Raw genomic sequence first — 22,342 nt, 5'->3', positions numbered from 1 at the left:
AACGTTCTCGTCGATCTGATTGGCTACAGCGCCTTTCTCTTATTGGCAAATAATTGTTTATTCTGTTATCTCATTGGCCAATCACAAACAATGTGACCATTGGCTCATTCTGCATTCTCTCGTCGACATTCCATTGGCTGTTCTGTGCTGGGCGGGGCCTGGGAGCAGTGACGTCGGACGGCAGTTTATCATTGTGTGAATGTAAAGATGTTGCGAGCAGCGCTCGGGAGGAGCGGGACGCGGCTATTGGCTGGTGAGAGGTCAAGTGACCGCGGAGGGCCCCGGGCTGTCACTCCGCTGCGTTCCTGCGGGGGCGCTGCTGCTTCCCATCCCCCTAATACTGTATAGGCGGAGTATTGTGAGCGGGGGGAGGAGTGTGGCACATATATACACACAGGGGGCACGCAGCGGCGACCTGGAAGGTGCGCGATCCCCAGTAATCACTGGTCCCGGTATATACGGCGGGTCTTGTGGGGGGTTCCCGGTATATACGGTGGGTATTGTGGGGGGTTCCCGGTATATACGGTGGGTCTTGTGGGGGGGGGTTCCCGGTATATACGGTGGGTCTTGTGGGGGGGGGTTCCCGGTATATACGGTGGGTCTTGTGGGGGGTTCCCGGTATATATGGTGGGTCTTGTTGGGGGTTCCCGGTATATATGGTGGGTATTGTGGGGGGTTCCCGGTATATATGGTGGGTATTGTGGGGGGTTCCCGGTATATACGGTGGGTCTTGTGGGGGGTTCCCGGTATATACGGTGGGTCTTGTGGGGGGTTCCCGGTATATACGGTGGGTATTGTGGGGGGTTCCCGGTATATACGGTGGGTCTTGTGGGGGGGGGTTCCCGGTATATACGGTGGGTCTTGTGGGGGGGGGTTCCCGGTATATACGGTGGGTCTTGTGGGGGGTTCCCGGTATATATGGTGGGTCTTGTTGGGGGTTCCCGGTATATATGGTGGGTATTGTGGGGGGTTCCCGGTATATATGGTGGGTATTGTGGGGGGTTCCCGGTATATACGGTGGGTCTTGTTGGGGGTTCCCGGTATATACGGTGGGTCTTGTGGGGGGTTCCCGGTATATACGGTGGGTCTTGTGGGGGGTTCCCGGTATATATGGTGGGTATTGTGGGGGGTTCCCGGTATATACGGTGGGTCTTGTGCGGGGTTCCCGGTATATACGGTGGGTCTTGTGGGGGGTTCCCGGTATATACGGTGGGTCTTGTGGGGGGTTCCCGGTATATACGGTGGGTATTGTGGGGGGTTCCCGGTATATACGGTGGGTCTTGTGCGGGGTTCCCGGTATATATGGTGGGTATTGTGGGGGGTTCCCGGTATATACGGTGGGTCTTGTGCGGGGTTCCCGGTATATACGGTGGGTCTTGTGGGGGGTTCCCGGTATATACGGTGGGTATTGTGGGGGGTTCCCGGTATATATGGTGGGTATTGTGGGGGGTTCCCGGTATATACGGTGGGTCTTGTGCGGGGTTCCCGGTATATACGGTGGGTCTTGTGGGGGGTTCCCGGTATATACGGTGGGTATTGTGGGGGGTTCCCGGTATATATGGTGGGTATTGTGGGGGGTTCCCGGTATATACGGTGGGTCTTGTGCGGGGTTCCCGGTATATACGGTGGGTCTTGTGGGGGGTTCCCGGTATATATGGTGGGTATTGTGGGGGGTTCCCGGTATATACGGTGGGTCTTGTGCGGGGTTCCCGGTATATATGGTGGGTATTGTGGGGGGTTCCCGGTATATACGGTGGGTCTTGTGCGGGGTTCCCGGTATATACGGTGGGTCTTGTGGGGGGTTCCCGGTATATATGGTGGGTATTGTGGGGGGTTCCCGGTATATATGGTGGGTATTGTGGGGGGTTCCCGGTATATACGGTGGGTCTTGTGCGGGGTTCCCGGTATATACGGTGGGTCTTGTGGGGGGTTCCCGGTATATACGGTGGGTATTGTGGGGGGTTCCCGGTATATATGGCGGGTCTTGTGGGGGGTTCCCGGTATATACGGTGGGTATTGTGGGGGGTTCCCGGTATATACGGCGGGTCTTGTGCGGGGTTCCCGGTATATATGGCGGGTCTTGTGCGGGGTTCCCGGTATATACGGTGGGTCTTGTTGGGGGTTCCCGGTATATACGGCGGGTCTTGTGGGGGGTTCCCGGTATATATGGTGGGTATTGTGGGGGGGGGATTCCCGGTATATACGGCGGCTCTTGTGCAGGGTTCCCGGTATATATGGTGGGTATTGTGGGGGGGGTTCCCGGTATATATGGTGGGTATTGTGGGGGGGGTTCCCGGTATATATGGTGGGTCTTGTGGGGGGTTCCCGGTATATATGGTGGGTATTGTGGGGGGGGTTCCCGGTATATACGGCGGCTCTTGTGCAGGGTTCCCGGTATATATGGTGGGTATTGTGGGGGGGGTCCCGGTATATATGGTGGGTATTGTGGGGGGGTCCCGGTATATATGGTGGGTATTGTGGGGGGGGTCCCGGTATATACGGCGGCTCTTGTGCAGGGTTCCCGGTATATATGGTGGGTATTGTGGGGGGGGTTCCCGGTATATACGGCGGCTCTTGTGCAGGGTTCCCGGTATATATGGTGGGTCTTGTGGGGGGGGTTCCCGGTATATATGGTGGGTCTTGTGGGGGGGGTCCCGGTATATATGGTGGGTATTGTGGGGGGGGTCCCGGTATATACGGCGGCTCTTGTGCAGGGTTCCCGGTATATATGGTGGGTATTGTGGGGGGGGATTCCCGGTATATACGGCGGCTCTTGTGCAGGGTTCCCGGTATATATGGTGGGTATTGTGGGGGGGGGTTCCCGGTATATATGGTGGGTATTGTGGGGGGGGTTCCCGGTATATACGGCGGCTCTTGTGCAGGGTTCCCGGTATATATGGTGGGTCTTGTGGGGGGGTTCCCGGTATATATGGTGGGTATTGTGGGGGGGGTTCCCGGTATATACGGCGGCTCTTGTGCAGGGTTCCCGGTATATATGGTGGGTCTTGTGGGGGGGGTCCCGGTATATATGGTGGGTATTGTGGGGGGGGTCCCGGTATATACGGCGGCTCTTGTGCAGGGTTCCCGGTATATATGGTGGGTATTGTGGGGGGGGATTCCCGGTATATACGGCGGCTCTTGTGCAGGGTTCCCGGTATATATGGTGGGTATTGTGGGGGGGGTTCCCGGTATATATGGTGGGTATTGTGGGGGGGGTTCCCGGTATATACGGCGGCTCTTGTGCAGGGTTCCCGGTATATATGGTGGGTCTTGTGGGGGGGTTCCCGGTATATATGGTGGGTATTGTGGGGGGGGTTCCCGGTATATACGGCGGCTCTTGTGCAGGGTTCCCGGTATATATGGTGGGTCTTGTGGGGGGGGTCCCGGTATATATGGTGGGTATTGTGGGGGGGGTCCCGGTATATACGGCGGCTCTTGTGCAGGGTTCCCGGTATATATGGTGGGTCTTGTGGGGGGGTTCCCGGTATATATGGTGGGTATTGTGGGGGGGGTTCCCGGTATATACGGCGGCTCTTGTGCAGGGTTCCCGGTATATATGGTGGGTCTTGTGGGGGGGGTCCCGGTATATATGGTGGGTCTTGTGGGGGGGGTTCCCGGTATATATGGTGGGTATTGTGGGGGGGGATTCCCGGTATATACGGCGGCTCTTGTGCAGGGTTCCCGGTATATATGGTGGGTCTTGTGGGGGGGTTCCCGGTATATATGGTGGGTATTGTGGGGGGGGTTCCCGGTATATACGGCGGCTCTTGTGCAGGGTTCCCGGTATATATGGTGGGTCTTGTGGGGGGGGTCCCGGTATATATGGTGGGTATTGTGGGGGGGGTCCCGGTATATACGGCGGCTCTTGTGCAGGGTTCCCGGTATATATGGTGGGTATTGTGGGGGGGGATTCCCGGTATATACGGCGGCTCTTGTGCAGGGTTCCCGGTATATATGGTGGGTATTGTGGGGGGGGTTCCCGGTATATATGGTGGGTATTGTGGGGGGGGTTCCCGGTATATACGGCGGCTCTTGTGCAGGGTTCCCGGTATATATGGTGGGTATTGTGGGGGGGGTTCCCGGTTTATACGGCGGCTCTTGTGCAGGGTTCCTGGTATATACTGCAGGTCTTGTGGGGGGTTCCCGGTGTACGGCGGGTATTGGGGGTGTTTCGGGATTAGTGCTCCCCTATCATCCCGCTTTATTTTCTCCCGCACTCCACGTGCCCTGAGCTGTAGCTGGGAGTTGTAGTCCTCCTGTATACACAGTGTAGATAACCAGTTTATTGTCTTCTTCCAGGGAGGTCTGCGCTTCCCGTCACTCAGTGTCTGGTGGGCAGGAGATGGCAGTGCAGCAAACCCGAGGGGGACAAGACCAAAGCAGAAGGTGAGCCCAGCGTCCCTGCCGGGGGGGGCCGCGCTCCTGGATCGCCACCATCCCTGCCTGATTAACCCCTTGTGTGACTTTAGTAAGAAGTGATATCCAAAGAGAATCCCCTGTAATAACGAGGCCGTCCAGGTGGGGTTTACTCCTGGAGATAAGCGGCATCAAATATCACCGGCACCGACTCGTTTCCTTCCATAACCGATGTCTTATGTGGCTGTCCCCAAATAAAATCCTGTGCCTCCCTCAGCCACCAAACTGCCCCCACAACCCACAGCAAGGGGCTGCGTCTCTGCGGACTGCGCACACCACTTCTTGATCTAAGAAATCTCCAGATAGCCCTTGTGTGATGTCAGTGTCCTCCTGGATGGAAGTCACTTTATCTCAGACACATGTCGCAACGCCCCCTGTGGTCAGAGGGGGTATTACTGCTTTCAGTCCTGGTAATAGCCTCGGTTTTATTGCCCCCAATGACCAGTCCCCCCCCCCCATCATCCAGCTCCTTCTTATTCCTCCAGGTCAGTCCTTCAAAATCCCCGGACATAAACCCACCAACTTTGAGAAGAAGATTTTGGTGTGGGGAGGACGATTCAAGAACGAATCCGACATTCCTGAAATTGTCTCGTAAGTTAATGATCCGTGGGGAGGCTGGGGGTTGTGGTGCTGCTCATCCCTCACGGCCGGGGCCTCTGTCTTCTCTCCCAGATATGAGATGGTGGATGCAGCCAAGAGCAAAGTGCGAGTCAAGTTCTCCGTCCTGATGATGCTTTTGACCATCGCAGGCTGCATCGTAATGGTCATATCTGGGAAGCAGGTGAGTGGCATCTGTACTGGGGGCACTGGTTACTATGGGGCAAATCTGTAAAAAGAGCCGCCAGACCCTGATCATCCCATTACTGGGTTTGTATACGATCACGTTGTGTATAATAATATTATATGTATTGTTATTATTACTAATAGTGACAGACAGGTACAGAGCGGAGAGGACCCGACCCCCGCGGCGTATACTCTACAGGATAATGGGGAGCCGGAGAGTAGGATCAGGGGCTGCGGCAGCTCTGGTGGTTGGAGAGGCAGGAGCTCTGGTGGTGGTGGGGCGGCAGCTCTGGTGTTGGGGAGGCGGCAGCTCTGGTGGTGGCGGGGAGGCGGCAGCTGTGGTGGTGGTTGGTGAGGCGGCAGCTCCGGTGTTGGTTTATGGGGTGGCAGCTCTGGTGGTGGCGGGGAGGCGGCAGCTGTGGTGGTGGTTGGGGAGGCGGCAGCTCTGGTGTTGGTTTATGGGGCGGCAGCTCTGGTGGTGGCGGGGAGGCGGCAGCTGTGGTGGTGGTTGGTGGGGCGGCAGCTCTGGTGTTGGTTTATGGGGTGGCAGCTCTGGTGGTGGCGGGGAGGCGGCAGCTGTGGTGGTGGCGGGGAGGCGGCAGCTCTGGTGGTGGTGGCGGGGAGGCGGCAGCTGTGGTGGTGGTTGGTGGGGCGGCAGCTCTGGTGTTGGTTTATGGGGTGGCAGCTCTGGTGGTGGTGGGGAGGCGGCAGCTGTGGTGGTGGTTGGGGAGGCGGCAGCTCTGGTGTTGGTTTATGGGGCGGCAGCTCTGGTGTTGGTTTATGGGGCGGCAGCTCTGGTGGCGGGGAGGCGGCAGCTGTGGTGGTGGTTGGTGGGGCGGCAGCTCTGGTGTTGGTTTATGGGGCGGCAGCTCTGGTGTTGGTTTATGGGATGGCAGCTCTGGTGGCGGGGAGGCGGCAGCTCTGGTGGTGGTGGCGGGGAGGCGGCAGCTCTGGTGGTGGTGGCGGGGAGGCGGCAGCTCTGGTGGTGGTGCAGGGGAGTAGCGAGGACAGAGGTGGATTAGTCGGGCAGCAGACTTAAGGATGGACTGGAGAGGTGCGAGAGTGTTAACAGGGAGGCCACCGAGGAGTATATTGCAGTAGTCGAGGTGGGACATGATGCGGGCACTATTATTTTAGTAGATAGGACGAATTCTGGAAATGTTTTTGAGTTGGAGGTGGCAAGAGCGTGGATGTGTGGTGTGAAGGACAGGGCAAAGTCGAGGGTTACTCCGAGGCAGTGGACATCCGATACAGGGGAAAGTGTGATATCGTTTATTGTGCTAGTTAGTTCGGGTAGGGGAGTTAGGTGAGATGGAGGAAAGATGATGAGTTCAGATTTGTCTACGTTGAACATTAGGAAGCGAGAGGAGAAGGAGGATATGGCTGATAGATACTGCAGGATTCTGGCCTGCAGAGAGGTGACGTCTGGGCCAGAGAGGTAGATCTGAGTGTCATCAGTGTATAGGTGGTACTTGAAGCCATGGGACTTTATCCGTTGTCCCAGGCCTAAGGTATAGATTGAGAAGAGTAAAGGACCCAAGACAGAGCCTTGAGGAAGTTCGACAGAGAGAGGGTGGGATGAGGTGGTAGTGTGGGACTGGGAGACGCCAAATGTGTGGTTAGAAAGGTATGAGGAGATCCAGGACAGGGCGAAGTCTATGATACAAGGGAAGAGAGGATCTGTGGTAGGAGTTAGAGGACAGGTCTAGAAGGAGTATAGAGATGTCTCTAGCTTATGCTGTAAGTAAGTAGCTAGTCATTTTGGCAGGACAGTTTCGGTGGAGAGGTGAAGACAGAAGCCGTATTGAAGGTTGTTGGAGTAGACTACATAAGAGGTGAGAAGTACAATGTGGACGTGCTTTTCGGGAAGTTTGGAGGCGATCCGGAGCCACGATATGGGGCGATACCTGGACGTAGAGGTCGGGTTGAGGGATGGCTTCAGAATAGGTGTGATTGTGGCATGTTTGAAAGGAGAAGATACGTTACCAGTATTTAATGATAAGTTGAAGAGATTGGTTAGGGCTAGGATAAGCTTGGTGCTGAGGTTGGGGAGGAGATGGGATGGGGTCCAGTGCACAAGTGGTGAGATGTGATGGTGGGGAGGAAGGTTAGTGGGGGAGGGCAGGGGTCTGGTACACATAGGGGTTGTGGTGGATGAGTAGTAAAGACTTGCATGATTTGGTTGATTTTGTTGAAGTGTACGGCAAACTCTTTTGCAGAGATGAGAGAGGTCGGAGGGGGCAGTGATGGGCGGGGAGCGGAGTTAAAAGTGTTCAATAACTGTTTGGGGTTATGGGATAAAGCTGATACAAGGGTGGTGAAGTAGGTACTGAGATCTCCATCTGTGCGTGAGCCGCCTCCGGATGCCATTTTCCCAAAGTCCACTGCATTGAAAACTATGGAAAGTGCGGGGGGCTGCGCGTACATTTCGTGAAAGCCAGGGGCCCTCAGCATCGCCCACCTCTCCTAAAGCTTCCAGCAGCAGCGACCCTGGAACCCCGCTCCACTGCGTTCACCACACACGGTAACCTACTGTAAGAGCCGACTATGAGACGCCACCATTTTCTTATTTTCCTACTCAGAATTTGGGGGCATCTTACGATCTGCTGCGTCTTTTATAATCGTCAACATACGGTAATGGTGTGGAGAGTGATGGGGTTTGGGATAGCGAGGCCGGGTCAGGAGAAGAGGAGCAATAACTGTTAGGGCAAAAGTAACCATGGTGGAAGAGATCGTGGTGGAGACAGCGGCCAGCCGGGGCTCTTACCTTTGGGTCACTGCTGGGACTTCTGGTACATTGCTGCACTCAATTGCTGCACTTGTGAGTTCTGCACACAGACGTCTAAATCTAAATTTCTACAGTTTGAAATGCACATGGAGGATACGAGGTGCGACCAGAAGGGAGGCAGGACGACCAAAACAAGGGCAGAAAGTAACAGGAGATGAGACAGGAATAAAGAAACCAGCAAAGAGCGATCGATACAATGTGATAATGCAGACAGGAAGCGACATGTGCACACCGACACCGACCAGACACCGTGAGCCAGTGACCTCAATTACTGGAGTCTGACATCTGCTAAAGTGCAATAACAATCACCCATTACATTGTGCAAATGTCTCACCTTCCCTTCAAGTTGGCAAATCTGATCCATTATCTTGAATACTCACAAAAGAATGAGCAAAGGCAAACAGGAAAATACAGAGACGCCCTATAGATATTAACTACCAGCACAAGGACAAACGAGGTGCAACTGAGTCTATTATCCTGTATTATACTCCAGAGCTGCACTCACTATTCTGCTGGTGCAGTCACTGTGTACATACATTACATTACTGATCCTGAGTTACATCCTGTATTATGCTCCAGAGCTGCGCTCACTATTCTGCTGGTGCAGTCACTGTGTACATACATTACATTACTGATCCTGAGTTACATCCTGTATTATGCTCCAGAGCTGCACTCACTATTCTGCTGGTGCAGTCACTGTGTACATACATTACTGATCCTGAGTTACCTCCTGTATTATACCCCAGAGCTGCACTCACTATTCTGCTGGTGCAGTCACTGTGTACATACATTACATTACTGATCCTGAGTTACATCCTGTATTATACTCCAGAGCTGCACTCACTATTCTGCTGGTGCAGTCACTGTGTACATACATTACATTACTGATCCTGAGTTACATCCTGTATTATACCCCAGAGCTGCACTCACTATTCTGCTGGTGCAGTCACTGTGTACCTACATTACATTACTGATCCTGAGTTACATCCTGTATTATACTCCAGAGCTGCACTCACTATTCTGCTGGTGCAGTCACTGTGTACATACATTACATTACTGATCCTGAGTTACATCCTGTATTATACTCCAGAGCTGCACTCACTATTCTGCTGGTGCAGTCACTGTGTACATACATTACATTACTGATCCTGAGTTACATCCTGTATTATACTCCAGAGCTGCACTCACTATTCTGCTGGTGCAGTCACTGTGAACATACATTACATTACTGATCCTGAGTTACATCCTGTATTATACTCCAGAGCTGCACTCACTATTCTGCTGGTGCAGTCACTGTGTATATACAGTCATGCACAGTGACACCATCTGCAGCAAGATGATGCTGCCGGTCTTTGGAGGTGGTCTGTGGATTGTCCTTGACTGTTCTCACCATTCTTCTTCTCTGCCTTTCTGATATTTTTCTTGGCCTGCCACTTCTGGGCTTAACAAGAACTGTACCTGTGTTCTTCCATTTCCTTACTATGTTCCTCACAGTGGAAACTGACAGGTTAAATCTCTGAGACAACTTTTTGTATCCTTCCCCTGAAAAGCTATGTTGAATAATCTTTGTTTTCAGATCATTTGAGAGTTGTTTTGAGGAGCCCATGATGCCACTCTTCATAGGAGAATCAAATAGGAGAACTACTTGCAAGTGGCCACCTTAAATACCTTTTCTCATGATTTGATACACCTGGCTATGAAGTTCAAAGCTCAATGAGGTTACAAAACCAATTTAGTGCTTCAGGAAGTCAGTAAAAAGTAGTTAGGAGTGTTCAAATCAAGAAAATGATAAGGGGGCCCATACTTTTGCACTGGTCAAATTTTGTTTAAATGCAGATTGCACATTTTCTGTTAGTACAATAAACCTCATTTGAATCCAGAAATATAACTGAGTCCATCAGTTATTAGATATATGAAACTGAAATACCTGTTGCAAAAACCAAAATTGTTATAAAGAAAAAAGGTTAACATTAATAGGGGTGCCCAAACTTTTACATATGACTGTACATTACTGTTGTGAGCTCATTTTCGGGTTTGCCTCTGGCTTCTGGTGGGGGTTATGGAGCTGGCTGTACTGACAGAGGAGTAGTGAGTTCTCTATCTGGAGTCCCTCTGTTGGTGAAGGGAGGTAATGAAGCTGATCTAAATGGCGGAGGACTGCGATTGGACATCAGGAGTTTGTGATTGGATTTAAGGCAGCCGACTCCCTAGTTTCCTGCTGGTGATTTTTCCTGACTGTGGCTTCTGGTTTCCAGTTTGGTTCCTGCCTTCCTCAAGCTAAGTTTTCTCTGCTATTGTTAATATGAGTTTTTGTCTGGTTTACTTAGTTTTTGTGTTCAGCCAGCCCTGGCTGGGTCTGGGCTGAATCCCCATTTTGTCTCTGATCAGTTTATCGCTTTGCTCTGTTTTCAGAATATACCTGAGTGCTGATATAGTGATTTGAAGTCTAGCGACTTCAGGGCCTTTTTCTATCAGACGTGTTGGACATTCTTTTTGGCAGGGTTTTTTGCGTGATTGCAGACAGCAGCTTTTCTTTCCTGTCCTATCTAGTTAGTGAGGGCCCCATCGTTTGCTCAGCCTATCTTTCTACCTGTGTCTGTGTTTTCATCTTGTTTCACCGACAATACATGTTGGGGGGGGGCTGTCTATTGCTTTGGGGTCTGCTCTGGGGCAGTTTAGATTTTCCCTTTCTCTCTTTAGGCTTATTTAGTTCTCCGGCCGTGACGAGGCGTCTAGGACCACCGTAGGAACCCCCCACGGCTACTGCTAGTTGTTGTGGATAGGATCAGTAGTCTGCAATCCGCTAGTTACCAACCTCTCCGGTTTTCTGGGCTTATCTTGCTTTTTGTTTTTTCCTCCTCGGTGACTCATTCATAACACATTATATTACTGATCCTGAGTTACATCCTGTTTTATACTGCAGAGCTGCACTCACTATTCTGCTGGTGCAGTCACTGTTTACATATATTACTGATCCTGAGTTACATCCTGTATTATACTCCAGAGCTGCACTCACTATTCTGCTGGTGCAGTCACTGTGCACATACATTACATTACTGCTCCTGAGTTACATCCTGTATTATACTCCAGAGCTGCACTCACTAGTCGGCTGGTGCGGTCACTGTGGGTGTCCTCGTCCTCCTCCTCTGTCGTCCTCCTCCTTCTCGTCCTCATCCTCATCCTCCTCATTATCATCCTCCTCATCCTCATTATCATCCTCCTCATTCTCCTCCTCCGTCGTCGTCGTCCTTCTCCTCCTCCGTCGTCCTTCTCCTCCTCCTCCTCCTCCGTTGTCCTCGTCCTCCTCCTCCTCCGTCGTCCTTCTCCTCCTCCTCCTCCTCCGTCGTCCTTCTCCTCCTCCTCCTCCGTCGTCGTCCTCCTCCTCCTCCGTCGTCCTTCCCCTCCTCCTCCTCCTCCTCCTCCGTCGTCCTCCTCCTCCTCCTCCGTCGTCCTTCTCCTCCTCCTCCTCCTCCACCGTCGTCCTTCTCCTCCTCCTCCTCCTCCTCCTCCTCCTCCTCCTCCGTCGTCCTTCTCCTCCTCCGTCGTCCTCCTCCTCCTCCGTCGTCCTTCTCCTCCTCCTCCTCCGTCGTCCTTCTCCTCCTCCTCCTCCTCCTCCGTCGTCCTTCTCCTCCTCCGTCGTCCTTCTCCTCCTCCGTCGTCCTTCTCCTCCTCCGTCGTCCTTCTCCTCCTCCGTCGTCCTTCTCCTCCTCCTCCGTCGTCCTTCTCCTCCTCCTCCTCCTCCTCCGTCGTCCTTCTCCTCCTCCTCCGTCGTCCTTCTCCTCCTCCTCCTCCGTCGTCCTTCTCCTCCTCCTCCTCCGTCGTCCTTCTCCTCCTCCTCCTCCTCCTCCTCCTCCGTCGTCCTTCTCCTCCTCCTCCTCCTCCTCCTCCTCCGTCGTCGTCCTCCTCCTCCTCCGTCGTCCTTCTCCTCCTCCTCCGTCGTCCTTCTCCTCCTCCTCCGTCGTCCTTCTCCTCCTCCTCCTCCTCCTCCGTCGTCCTTCTCCTCCTCCTCCTCCTCCGTCGTCCTTCTCCTCCTCCTCCTCCTTCTCCTCCGTCGTCCTTCTCCTCCTCCTCCTTCTCCTCCGTCGTCCTTCTCCTCGTCGTCCTTCTCCTCCGTCGTCGTCGTCCTTCTCCTCCTCCTCCTCCGTCGTCCTTCTCCTCCTCCTCCGTCGTCCTTCTCCTCCTCCTCCTCCGTCGTCCTTCTCCTCCTCCTCCTCCGTCGTCCTTCTCCTCCTCCTCCTCCGTCGTCCTTCTCCTCCTCCTCCTCCGTCGTCCTCCTCCTCCTCCTCCTCCGTCGTCCTCCTCCTCCTCCTCCTCCGTCGTCCTCCTCCTCCTCCTCCTCCGTCGTCCTTCTCCTCCTCCTCCGTCTTCCTTCTCCTCCTCCGTCGTCCTTCTCCTCCTCCTCCTCCTCCTCCTCCTCCGTCGTCCTTCTCCTCCTCCTCCTTCTCCTCCTCCTCCGTCGTCCTTCTCCTCCTCCTCCTCCTTCTCCTCCTCCTCCTCCTCCTCCTCCTCCGTCGTCCTTCTCCTCCTCCTCCTCCTCCTCCTCCTCCTCCTCCTCCTCCTCCGTCGTCGTCCTTCTCCTCCTCCTCCTCCTCCTTCTCCTCCTCCTCCTCCTCCTTCTCCTCCTCCTCCTCCTCCTTCTCCTCCTCCTCCTCCCTCCTCCTTCTCCTCCTCCTCCTCCGTCCTCCTTCTCCTCCTCCTCCTCCGTCCTCCTTCTCCTCCTCCTCCTCCGTCGTCCTTCTCCTCCTCCTCCTCCGTCGTCCTTCTCCTCCTCCTCCTCCGTCGTCCTTCTCCTCCTCCTCCTCCGTCGTCCTTCTCCTCCTCCTCCTCCGTCGTCCTTCTCCTCCTCCTCCTCCGTCGTCCTTCTCCTCCTCCTCCTCCGTCGTCCTTCTCCTCCTCCTCCTCCGTCGTCCTTCTCCTCCTCCTCCTCCGTCGTCCTTCTCCTCCTCCTCCTCCGTCGTCCTTCTCCTCCTCCTCCTCCGTCGTCCTTCTCCTCCTCCTCCTCCGTCGTCCTTCTCCTCCTCCTCCTCCGTCGTCCTTCTCCTCCTCCTCCTCCGTCGTCCTTCTCCTCCTCCTCCTCCTCCGTCGTCCTTGTCCTTCTCCTCCTCCTCCGTCGTCCTTGTCCTTCTCCTCCTCCTCCGTCGTCCTTGTCCTTCTCCTCCTCCTCCGTCGTCCTTGTCCTTCTCCTCCTCCTCCGTCGTCCTTGTCCTTCTCCTCCTCCTCCGTCGTCCTTCTCCGTCGTCCTCCTCCTCCTTCTCCTCCTCCGTCTTCCTTCTCCTCCTCCGTCGTCCTTCTCCTCCTCCTCCTCCTCCTCCTCCTCCTCCTCCTCCTCCTCCGTCGTCCTTCTCCTCCTCCTCCTCCTCCTCCTCCGTCGTCCTCCTCCTCCGTCCTCCTCCTCCTCCTCCGTCGTCCTTCTCCTCCTCCTCCTCCTCCGTCCTCGTCCTTCTCCTCCTCCTCCTCCGTCGTCCTTCTCCTCCTCCTCCTCCGTCGTCCTTCTCCTCCTCCTCCTCCTCCGTCGTCCTCCTCCTCCTCCTCCTCCGTCGTCCTTCTCCTCCTCCTCCTCCTCCTCCTCCGTCGTCCTTCTCCTCCTCCTCCTCCGTCGTCCTTCTCCTCCTCCTCCTCCGTCGTCCTTCTCCTCCTCCTCCTCCTCCTCCGTCGTCCTTCTCCTCCTCCTCCTCCGTCGTCCTTCTCCTCCTCCTCCTCCGTCGTCCTTCTCCTCCTCCTCCTCCTCCTCCGTCGTCCTTCTCCTCCTCCTCCTCCTCCTCCGTCGTCCTTCTCCTCCTCCTCCTCCTCCTCCGTCGTCCTCCTCCTCCTCCTCCGTCGTCCTCCTCCTCCTCCTCCGTCGTCCTCCTCCTCCTCCTCCGTCGTCCTCCTCCTCCTCCGTCGTCCTTCTCCTCCTCCTCCGTCGTCCTTCTCCTCCTCCTCCTCCGTCGTCCTTCTCCTCCTCCTCCTCCTCCTCCGTCGTCCTTCTTCTCCTCCTCCTCCTCCGTCGTCCTTCTCCTCCTCCTCCTCCGTCGTCCTTCTCCTCCTCCTCCTCCGTCGTCCTTCTCCTCCTCCTCCTCCGTCGTCCTTCTCCTCCTCCTCCTCCTCCGTCGTCCTCCTCCTCCTCCTCCTCCTCCTCCTCCTCCGTCGTCCTTCTCCTCCTCCTCCTCCTCCTCCGTCGTCCTTCTCCTCCTCCTCCTCCGTCGTCCTTCTCCTCCTCCTCCTCCGTCGTCCTTCTCCTCCTCCTCCTCCGTCGTCCTTCTCCTCCTCCTCCTCCTCCGTCGTCCTTCTCCTCCTCCTCCTCCTCCGTCGTCCTTCTCCTTCTCCTCCTCCTCCTCCTCCGTCGTCCTTCTCCTTCTCCTCCTCCTCCTCCTCCGTCGTCCTTCTCCTCCTCCTCCTCCTCCGTCGTCCTTCTCCTCCTCCTCCTCCTCCGTCGTCCTTCTCCTCCTCCTCCGTCGTCCTTCTCCTCCTCCTCCTCCTCCTCCGTCGTCCTCCTCCGTCGTCCTTCTCCTCCTCCGTCGTCCTCCTCCTCCTCCTCCGTCGTCCTTCTCCTCCTCCGTCGTCCTTCTCCTCCTCCGTCGTCCTTCTCCTCCTCCGTCGTCCTTCTCCTCCTCCTCCTCCGTCGTCCTTCTCCTCCTCCTCCTCCTCCTCCGTCGTCCTCCTCCTCCTCCTCCTCCTCCTCCTCCTCCTCCTCCGTCGTCCTTCTCCTCCTCCTCCTCCTCCTCCGTCGTCCTTCTCCTCCTCCTCCTCCTCCTCCTCCTCCTCCGTCGTCCTTCTCCTCCTCCTCCTCCTCCTCCGTCGTCCTCCTCCTCCTCCTCCGTCGTCCTCCTCCTCCTCCTCCGTCGTCCTTCTCCTCCTCCTCCGTCGTCCTTCTCCTCCTCCTCCGTCGTCCTTCTTCTCCTCCTCCTCCTCCTCCGTCGTCCTTCTCCTCCTCCTCCGTCGTCCTTCTCCTCCTCCTCCGTCGTCCTCCTCCTCCTCCTCCTCCTCCTCCGTCGTCCTTCTCCTCCTCCTCCTCCTCCTCCGTCGTCCTCCTCCTCCTCCTCCGTCGTCCTCCTCCTCCTCCTCCGTCGTCCTCCTCCTCCTCCGTCGTCCTCCTCCTCCTCCTCCGTCGTCCTCCTCCTCCTCCTCCGTCGTCCTTCTCCTCCTCCTCCGTCGTCCTTCTCCTCCTCCTCCGTCGTCCTTCTTCTCCTCCTCCTCCTCCTCCGTCGTCCTTCTTCTCCTCCTCCTCCTCCGTCGTCCTTCTCCTCCTCCTCCTCCGTCGTCCTCCTCCTCCTCCTCCGTCGTCCTTCTCCTCCTCCTCCGTCGTCCTTCTCCTCCTCCTCCGTCGTCCTTCTTCTCCTCCTCCTCCTCCTCCGTCGTCCTTCTTCTCCTCCTCCTCCTCCGTCGTCCTTCTCCTCCTCCTCCTCCTCCGTCGTCCTCCTCCTCCTCCTCCTCCTCCTCCGTCGTCCTCCTCCTCCTCCTCCTCCTCCTCCGTCGTCCTTCTCCTCCTCCTCCTCCTCCTCCGTCGTCCTTCTCCTCCTCCTCCTCCTCCTCCGTCGTCCTTCTCCTCCTCCTCCTCCTCCGTCGTCCTTCTCCTCCTCCTCCTCCTCCGTCGTCCTTCTCCTCCTCCTCCTCCTCCGTCGTCCTTCTCCTCCTCCTCCTCCTCCGTCGTCCTTCTCCTCCTCCTCCTCCTCCGTCGTCCTTCTCCTCCTCCTCCTCCTCCTCCTCCTCCGTCGTCCTTCTCCTCCTCCTCCTCCTCCGTCGTCCTTCTCCTCCTCCTCCTCCTCCGTCGTCCTTCTCCTCCTCCTCCTCCTCCGTCGTCCTCCTCCGTCGTCCTTCTCCTCCTCCGTCGTCCTCCTCCTCCTCCTCCGTCGTCCTTCTCCTCCTCCGTCGTCCTTCTCCTCCTCCGTCGTCCTTCTCCTCCTCCGTCGTCCTTCTCCTCCTCCTCCTCCGTCGTCCTTCTCCTCCTCCTCCTCCGTCGTCCTCCTCCTCCTCCTCCTCCGTCGTCCTTCTCCTCCTCCGTCGTCCTTCTCCTCCTCCGTCGTCCTTCTCCTCCTCCGTCGTCCTTCTCCTCCTCCGTCGTCCTTCTTCTCCTCCTCCTCCTCCGTCGTCCTTCTTCTCCTCCTCCTCCTCCGTCGTCCTTCTTCTCCTCCTCCTCCTCCGTCGTCCTTCTCCTCCTCCTCCTCCGTCGTCCTTCTCCTCCTCCGTCGTCCTTCTCCTCCTCCGTCGTCCTTCTCCTCCTCCGTCGTCCTTCTCCTCCTCCGTCGTCCTTCTCCTCCTCCGTCGTCCTTCTCCTCCTCCGTCGTCCTTCTCCTCCTCCGTCGTCCTTCTCCTCCTCCGTCGTCCTTCTCCTCCTCCGTCGTCCTTCTCCTCCTCCGTCGTCCTTCTCCTCCTCCGTCGTCCTTCTCCTCCTCCGTCGTCCTTCTCCTCCTCCGTCGTCCTTCTCCTCCTCCTCCTCCGTCGTCCTTCTCCTCCTCCTCCTCCGTCGTCCTTCTCCTCCTCCTCCTCCGTCGTCCTTCTCCTCCTCCTCCTCCGTCGTCCTTCTCCTCCTCCTCCTCCGTCGTCCTTCTCCTCCTCCTCCTCCGTCGTCCTTCTCCTCCTCCTCCTCCGTCGTCCTTCTCCTCCTCCGTCGTCCTTCTCCTTCTCCTCCTCCGTCGTCCTTCTCCTCCTCCTCCTCCGTCGTCCTTCTCCTCCTCCTCCTCCGTCGTCCTTCTCCTCCTCCTCCTCCTCCGTCGTCCTTCTCCTCCTCCTCCTCCGTCGTCCTTCTCCTCCTCCGTCGTCCTTCTCCTCCTCCGTCGTCCTTCTCCTCCTCCTCCTCCGTCGTCCTTCTCCTCCTCCTCCTCCGTCGTCCTTCTCCTCCTCCTCCTCCGTCGTCCTTCTCCTCCCGTGCTCAGGTCGCTCGCTGTGCCTCCTCTCTGTAGTCAGATCGTGGTGGCACCAGGAGATTCTGCAGATTCTGGTGTCTGTCAGTCCTGGGGGGTCTCTGCTTTGTGTAACCCCCGTTTGGTAAAGACCCCCTGATTATAATCTGAGACCCCAGTGATCATTGATTATCTGTGCAGGAACCTGGTAGTAAGAGGTGAATTCTCTGAGTAGATTCCTTGGCATGTCATGTAATTTGGGGTCCTCCTGGACGGGAGTGCGCCCCCTCCCTGTAGAGGGGCGGCACATGATGGGGCCCCGCGCTGAGAGCAGGAGCCCCCCATGGGAGGTAGTCCTAGTGATGTGCTGTATGTAGGGGCCCTGCTGGGCTTTGTAGTCCTCCCACTCCTGTGTCCTTCTCCTGCCTGGTGTAGATATGCCGGAGAGCGGCGTCCTCACATGACCCCGGCCGCTCATCACATGGTTCCCTGCGCCTGGCTATGAGAAAGTCCTGACACCCCCGGAGCACTGAACCCCGTACTCACCAGATTGTTTCTTGTTATTATTTTATGTCGCACAACGTTACGGGAGCGATCGCAGAGTGATTCGCTCGTATTCATGGCTTGTGGGGCTGGAAAGGAAAAGATGCGGCAGCGATGAATAACGCCATAAGGCTGTGTGCACACGCGGCATATTCGCATTTTTATTTTTTTTACTGCAAATTTAACATCTGCTTTTTTCAGCAAACCCTGCGAGATGTCAGAAAGCGGCACAGAATTCTTCGTCTTTTCTTCTGACTGAATTGAGAATCTGCAGTGTCGCTTCTTTTCTTTAACCTTTTTTTTTTTTTTTTTTACCCATAGAAAACAATGAGACGGTGAAAATAGAAAAAATAAAAATCTCCGGGAAACCAGGGCGTGACTTTGGTGAATAAAACTAAGTTTATTAAAACTCACCAAAAAAATAAAAAGCTTCCATTTATAAGGCGCTTTTTTTACTGCAAAAAACGCACCGTGTGAACACGGCCTGACCCCTTATAGGCTGCGGTAATTGAGAGGAGGATAAATGTGTTTTTTTTTTTTGTTTTTTTTTGCTTTATTTTGTGGTTTTCATCAGTATATTAAGACTCCTCTGTGCAGAATGAACGGCATTTGCTGCGACTGGATTTTATATTTTCCCTTAGTAGGAATATTAATAAAAAACTGCAATTTTTTTTTGTAAATGCAATCTGTGACTCATTACAATTACTGCAGTGTCAAAAATATATATATATATATATATATATATATATATATATATATATATATATATATATATATATATTTTTTTTTTTTATTTTATTTATTTATTTGACCCCTTCCTGACCTGGGACATTGTATGTGGTGTGCAGAGCGCTGACAGCGGGGCAGAAGTCGCTGCTGTTAACCATTTAGTTGCCTCTGTCTGCAGCATTTAAAAGTCTCTGATCGGCCCAGGCTTCTGTTCTGACGCCATCTCGCGCTCCCGCCGTACCGCCACAGTCTAAGGGTGGGGTGCAGATGGATAATATGGTAGCCAGGCTCCCCCTGAATCCCCGTCGCCATCACCTCTGTACTCCACAGCCTGATCTCTAATGCAATAAATTGGGATATTATGGAAGCGCGTGCTATCAGCCGTCTGCAGGTCACAGCCAACACAGGGTTAAGGGATAGGATTAAAAAATTTTACTCCAGTCTGTTGAAATTTACCCGTAAAAAAAAAAAAAAATCCGTGCTCCAGAATTGTATTTTTTTTTATCCCATTTAAAAAAGAATTGAAATAAAAAAAAAAAAAAAAAAAAAAAAATGATTGTCTCCCCAAAATCCAACAACTAAGAAATAGTGACAGATCTCTGAAAATAAGAGACCGTTATATATTTTTTTTTACTAAATTCAGAATTTTTTAACCCCTTAACGACCAGAGCTGTGTTTGTTTTTATCTCCCCTTCTTTCCAGAGCCATAACTTATTTATTTTTTTTCCGTCAATATGGCCGTGTGAGGGCTTTTTTTTTTTCCGGGATGAGTTGTACGTTTAAACGACACCATTTGTTTGACTATGTCGTGTGCTGCAAAAAAATTCCAAGTGCAGTGAAATTGGGAAAAAAAAAGTGCAATCCCACAGTTGTTGTTGTTGTTGTTGTTGTTGTGTTTTTTTTTTTTTTTTTCTTTTCTTTTTCCCACCATAATAATAATAAATTTTATTTTTATAGCGCCGACATATTCCGCAGCACTTTACATTTCAGAGGGGACTTGTACAGACAATAGACATTACAGCATAAACAATAATCACATAGATCATAACAGATACCAAGAGGAGTGAGGGCCCTGCTCGCAAGCTTACAATCTATGAGGAAAGAGGGAGAAAGGTGGGTGGTAACAGTTGCTCTGATTGTATGGACCAGTCATAATGTTAAGTGTGTATCAGTACAGACACAGAGGGCTAATGGATGCATAAAGCATGTGGGAACATGATGCGGGGAACCTGGTTATGGTAAAACTTTTGGCTGTGCCACACAGGGATAGATTAGGTTAATGTGTTGGGGTGGTAGGCCAGTCTGAATAAATGCGTTTTCAGGGCACGCTTAAAATTGTGGGGATTGGGGACTAATCGTAATGACCTGGGAAGTGCATTCCAAAGAATTGGTGCAACACGTGTAAAGTCTTGGAGACAGGAGTGGGAGGTTCTGACTATTGAGGATACTAACCTCAGGTGATCAGCAGAACGGAGGGCGCGGGTAGGGTGGTATACTGAAACAAGGGAGATGTAGGGTGGTGCTGAGCCATGGAGGGCTTTGTGGGTGAGGGTAATAAGTTTATACTGAATTCTGGAGTGGATGGGTAGCCAGTGTAATGACTGGCACAAGGTAGAGGCATCGGTGTAACGATTGGTGAGGAATATGATCCTGGCTGCAGCATTCAGGACAGATTGGAGGGGGGAGAGTTTGGTAAGAGGGAGACCGATTAGAAGAGAGTTACAATAGTCCAGACGAGAATGAATAAGAGAAACAGTAAGAGTTTTTGCAGAGTCAAAAGTAAGAAAAGGTCGAATTCTAGAAATGTTTTTGAGGTGCAGATGACAAGAGCGAGCCAGTGATCGAATGTGGGGGGCAAAGGAAAGCTCGGAATCAAGTATGACCCCAAGACAGCGGGCATGTTGCTGGGGAGTAATAGTGGAGCCACACACAGAAATGGCAATGTCGGGTATAGGTACATTAGTAGCGGGAGGAAACACCAGGAGTTCAGTCTTTGACAGGTTCAGTTTCAGATATTGTGAGGACATGATGTTAGACACAGCGTTTAGACAATCGCCGGTGTTTTCTAGAAAGGCTGGCGTGATGTCAGGAGAAGAAGCGTATAATTGGGTGTCATCAGCATAGAGATGGTACTGGAAACCAAATCTACTGATTGTTTGACCAATAGGGGCAGTGTACAAGGAGAAGAGGAGGGGACCTAGAACCGATCCTTGAGGAACCCCAACAGTAAGGGGAAGGTGAGAGAGGAGGAACCGGCAAAAGATACAGTAAAGGAGCGGTCGGAGAGATAGGAGGAGAACCAGGAGAGAACGGTATCCTTGAGGTCGATGGAGCGGAGCATAGTGAGGAGGAGCTGATGATCCACAGTGTCGAATGCTGCAGAGAGATCCAAGAGAATTAGCATGGAGTAATGACCATGAGATTTAGCTGTTAGTAGATCATTAGAGACTTTAGTGAGGGCAGTTTCAGTGGAGTGTAAAGAGCGGAAACCGGATTGGAGAGGGTCGAGAAGAGAGTTATCAGAGAGATAGCGGGTAAGACGGGAGTGGACCAGGCGTTCCAGGAGTTTAGAGATGAAGGGAAAATTAGAGACAGGTCTATAGTTAGCGGCACAGTTTTGGTCGAGGGATGGTCTTTTAAGTAGTGGATGTATGACGGCATGCTTAAATGAGGAGGGAAAAATACCAGAAGAGAGAGAGGTTAAATATTTTAGTTAGGTGAGGGGTCACAGCAGGGGAAAGGGACTGGAGGAGATGTGACGGAAATGGGTCACCGGTGCAAGTGGTTGGGCGAGAAGATGCAAGAGAGTGAGTTAGATGCAGTGGGGGAGGGAGGACAGTGCATGGTATGAGGTGATTGGGAGATAATTTCCTGTCGGATCTGGTCAATTTTTTCTTTGAAGTAATTGGCCAGATCGTCAGCTCGGTGCTCCGTGGTTGGGGCCTGTACTCTTGGGTTGAGTAGAGAATGAAAAGTGTCAGAGACGTTTTGGGATATTGGACAGTGAGGTGATGAGGGTGGTGAAATAGGTTTGTTTGGAGAGGTGAAGGGTAGTGTTGTATGTTCGAAGCATAAACTTATAATGGATGATGTTCACTAAATGCTAAAGCTGCCCCGCCATTATGATTCTCCGGGTCATTACGAGCTCATAGACACCAAACATGTCTAGGTTATTTTAAACTTGTGGTTTAAAAATATTTTTCTAAAATTTGGTTAAAAGAAAAAATAAAGTTTGTGCCATTTTTTGATACCCATAGTGCCTCCATGGGCCGGGAAAGGTGCGGGCTCAGCGCCGGAGCCCGCATCAAAGGGAGGGAGTCTGACATCGGCGTACAATTACGCCCAATGTCGAAAAGGGGTTAAACTAGTAAATATGTATAAAAAGACCACAACTATGGAGTCAGCGGATTCGTGTAGACTGAGACAGTCCTGCGCTCGGGTCATTGTTATTACACACTGAGCATTTAGAGCATAAACCAAATTTAAGAAAAATGGCAGGACGCGGTTTTCTTACTTTTTTTTTTCTGCATTTTTTCTTTTTTTGTCCGTTTTACGGTAAAGTGAAGGACGTTCTTGCAAACTACAACTCGTCCCACAATAAGCCGGGGTCATCCAGATCTAGGGAAGGAAAAATAATGGAGTTGTGGATTTTGGATGAAGCACCCACCGCCCCTCCTCTAGACCCCAGACGTGAACACTGCTGACTGCTCCGGGGTTTCTTCTTCTTTTCTCAGGCCGCCCGGGAGCAGGAGACGTTGGCCAAGCTGAACCTGGAGAAGAAGGCGCGACTCCGGAGCGAGGCGGAGAAGTAGCCGCAGCACAGAGTGTTATGAGGACGCCGCGCCGGATCTCACCCGCCATTGATTGTAGCTGTAGTGACGTCTCTTCCCCACGTGTGATAGTGATTCTTCAGTGCTGGGGTCTAGGTTCCTGGTCTAAAAGAAAGGGGGTCCGGCCCACTACGGGGGGATGGGAGGGGGTCCGCAAAGCATCAAGCAGCGTACAAGCTGCATCTGATATCGTACAGTGGTTCCGGAAGCTGAGATATCGGCTGCTGTAGGGACGGCTCTCGGAGGCTCTGCAGACAGCAGCCTACACCTCGGCTCCCCGGATGCCATCCCTCTCACGGGGGGTGGGAGAGGAACGCGTGCGTAATCTAATGTTACATTGGTCCCCATTTCATTTCGCCGGTCCCCAGTGTTATTTCAGCAGTCGTTAGTTTAATTTCACAGCTGTTGGTGCACAATAAACTAATTTATCACCA

The 22,342-nt window shown here is 53.6% G+C and overlaps 1 protein-coding gene across 1 annotated transcript; it reads left to right on the top strand.

Annotated features, from left to right (window-relative positions):
* Positions 1 to 99: 99 nt before the first annotated feature.
* On the top strand, positions 100 to 22,342 carry LOC141091448 (protein FAM162A-like). Its single transcript, XM_073577017.1, has 5 exons — positions 100 to 253; positions 4,300 to 4,386; positions 4,902 to 5,007; positions 5,089 to 5,197; positions 21,813 to 22,342. Exons 1-5 carry the CDS (start codon positions 208 to 210, stop codon positions 21,888 to 21,890), a joined length of 426 nt encoding a protein of 141 aa, XP_073433118.1. The 5' UTR covers positions 100 to 207; the 3' UTR covers positions 21,891 to 22,342.

Source organism: Dendrobates tinctorius, unplaced genomic scaffold, assembly GCF_039654945.1.
Source record: "Dendrobates tinctorius isolate UK_male_01 unplaced genomic scaffold, ASM3965494v1 ptg000054l, whole genome shotgun sequence".
In the NCBI taxonomy this organism is placed as follows: Eukaryota; Metazoa; Chordata; class Amphibia; order Anura; family Dendrobatidae; genus Dendrobates; species Dendrobates tinctorius.
The sequence above is the reverse complement of the archived record's forward strand: the minus strand, read 5'-3'. Positions and strand labels throughout refer to the sequence as shown.